This window comes from Saccostrea cucullata, unplaced genomic scaffold (genome assembly GCF_032062105.1).
Source record: "Saccostrea cucullata isolate Sc308-1 unplaced genomic scaffold, CSIRO_AGI_Scuc_v1 ctg5519, whole genome shotgun sequence".
NCBI lineage: Eukaryota > Metazoa > Mollusca > Bivalvia > Ostreida > Ostreidae > Saccostrea > Saccostrea cuccullata.
In genome coordinates this window covers 8,090-11,220 of record NW_026935277.1, presented here as the reverse complement: position 1 = coordinate 11,220, position 3,131 = coordinate 8,090, and the positions used below count along the sequence as shown (strand labels likewise).

At 32.2% G+C, this 3,131-nt stretch overlaps 1 protein-coding gene across 1 annotated transcript; it reads right to left on the bottom strand.

Annotated features, from left to right (window-relative positions):
- Nucleotides 1-1,794: 1,794 nt before the first annotated feature.
- Nucleotides 1,795-2,736, bottom strand: LOC134242351 (beta-1,3-galactosyltransferase brn-like; the record flags this gene model as incomplete). Its single annotated transcript, XM_062724417.1, has 1 exon — nt 1,795-2,736. A coding segment is annotated over one exon (888 nt), but the record flags the coding sequence as incomplete, so codon positions are not given.
- Nucleotides 2,737-3,131: the final 395 nt, after the last annotated feature.

The following is a 3,131-nucleotide window of genomic DNA, read 5'->3' as shown; positions in this document are numbered from 1 at the left end:
TCATAAAACCGCCCTTGTCGTCTTTCAAGAAAATACATGTATGCATAAAACATGGTATAAATCGAAAGTTTGTTTTCAGTAAAAAAAAAATATGTTCAGCTAAATCAAGTTACATTTAGCAAAGTAAATTTATGGATAAATGAACTGGTAATGACTTAAATTACGGACTTCGAAGATCAATTTGTAGAAATTATGTTGTTAGTTAATATATTTATTTTTGTCAGAGTACTTATATGACGTTTGTTACCGTGTTTCTAGTGGTAAAATAGTAGATAGTAACAGGTACTTGTATATTCATGTCGTGGTAAACTTGCTGATGTCATTCCACTCGAAATGTTGATATTTTTTTAATGATCATTTTTGCAACAGATGAGTATTTGCATATTTGTTAATACAGCATGCTAGTTTTACAGAATCAACAATTGTTTCGATCCCAGTCAAATTTTTTTGCGTTTTTTTTTACACTTTCACTCCACATTGATATATATTGAACCACATGTGAATCTCATGATACATTTAGTTTACCTTCATTACATGTATAAGTTATAAAAATTCATGAGCCAATAAAAAAAATAGTCATACCATGTAAATAGGAAAATATACACGTCAAAAATTACTTTCAAAATCACTTAACTTAACTAAAGAAGACTTAACTAGTAAAAATAGGCTTGTAATTGGTTTCGCCAAAATCATTTTAACACTTGGAGCAAAATCTAAGTAAAAAACTACTGGAAGGCATGATTTACCACATCAGTAATTAAAATGGGTAGAACAATTTCAGAAAAAAAATACTGCTTATTGTATTATTTATTTTTTATGTGCTGTTTTCTAGTCATCGCATTGTGATACTATTTATATAGAATCGACCTACAATTTCTGATTTATGTGTACATGTAAAATGATCGAGTCAGTTTAGGTGCTATAACGTTAACTAAGAACTTTTTCCCCACAAATTTGAACGAGGGAATTCAAATTTCAAAGTTCTACGTGTACAGAAATGATCTTTTATATATCAATATTGAGATCAGCAGATGAGCACGATGGGAAAAACACAGATGAGCCAAAAATCGCAATCAAGCAATATGCAAAGAATATAATAAAAATGTAACTGAATTATTTAAAACCTGTATTATCCGTCCTGATTTCTTTCTAAATTACATTAATAACCTTGAAAGAACAGTTGAAGTAAACATGCATGTTTTAGTGTGCAGTAAAAATAAGGTTCGAATGTTAATTTCATGCAGTTATTCAATTCAATAGGAGGCAAATATGAAACAAAAAAAATATTGTAAATCACTCATACTTACCATGCCTGCTAGGCACCCAGTAAATATTTAAAATAGTTGCTCAGAGTTCTATCATCTTCTAAGCAATGATGTAAGAGTCTCTTAAGATAGAGGTTAACAGAATATTTCGTATCATCAAGGAATTAAAACTGTTACTACTTGTTGATGCTAATGCCATGTTTTGATACCTGTTAGGTATGTGTTGTGATATTAAAATTAACAGTTTTCTTCATTTGTAATAAAAAATTAGTGAAACATATTTTTTTTTACTTCATGTTGTATGCTGGTTCTGTTGTTTGTCAAATTCATATCAGTTAAGCAGAACAAAGAGAAACTTGGGAGTGTCAACAAAAATACCACCTAACTTCTATAGATGTGTTAGTCACTTGAACCACCCATTTACTTTGAGTACATTGAAAACAAATTTGGTTGATAATAAATACTGACTTATAGTGCTGCAGCAGTACACAATTAACAATTTTATCATAGGCGAGTTTAAAAATATAACTATGCATTCTGAAGAAAAAGACTTCGTTTGATTCTGCTTTTATTGCTCACGAAATCACCAACCACGTAGAATCGTAATAATATTGCTCAAGAACAAGCTATAGGTTATGTAATAGATACTGTTTGAACCACTTGCTCTTGATTTTTCAAGGTCATCAAGAACCACGTACTTCCATGCCTGTAATAACTCTTGGGGTCTGGTGAACTCTCTGCAGGCTAAATTTTCATGGAACCTGTCACAGTTATTGAACTCAAATAGCTTTGAATGTGTTAATGTAATGTTTGATTTTTGAGCAACAAGTCCTATGTAAACATCGTCAATTGGTAGCCATTTCACTAAATGAAAATTTGAAACCAATTTTTTGGCAATGGTTGCGCTTACTATATAAGCACCTCCTGGAAAATAAGGTGGAAGAACATTTTCAGGGAAATCTTCCTTTGAGAGATACCATTTATGATTCGGATCACGATATATTGTATTTCCTTTTTCGACTAGGCGACCAATGAACATGGTCTTTGGCTCTTTATGGGCTTTTATCTGCTTTACAATGTTAACAATATTAATCTTGAAGTCATCGTCTTTGCACACAATAAACTCCGAGTCCTCACAGTACTTGCTCATCCATCTGTACCCCATGATTGTTTTATAAGTCAGGTTTCTGTAGGCATCCACAAAACTTCCCTGGATGATGTCTCCGTATATTTTGCTCTCTTTAAGAACGTCCTTATCTCTGGTAACAGATTGACCAAGCAGAAACACCGTCTTTACCGAATCTCTTAAGTCTTTGTAGTTCTGAATTTTAAAACGTACCCATTTTCGGAAATGAAAATTTTCTGGAGAAGACTTCACGAGTATTAATATTTTGATTCCATTATACGTTTTAAAGGAATCGCAGATGGAAGAAGGGTTAGTTATATAGGTAATTTGTGCATAAAATGGCGTTGGTGTTGCCTTGGGCACGTTTAAACTGGTGTCATTTTTTCCAAGAGACAGATCCCTTTTTGTAATGCGGTAGAATAAGGAAGGGTCTTTCAGTTCATTGCCAGGCCTTTTCAGTAGATTTGTGACAAATGTTAAGGTTATGAAGATGCATGTCATGAACATTTTGAAACGAAAGCTCTTCATCTTCAGAACCAAGGAAATAATCTGAAATTATATGATACGAATCACGTGGTAGAAATAAAGTTACAAATATTAATGTTAATGAACGCTTCTAAAGTGAAAACTGTCATCAACCTCTTTAATTAATATGTATTTGTCCGTTCCGTTTAACGTAATACTGTAATTTGCTCTGAGTTCAATTTAAGTTCGCAGTTATTGCCGAATAGTGTCCAAAT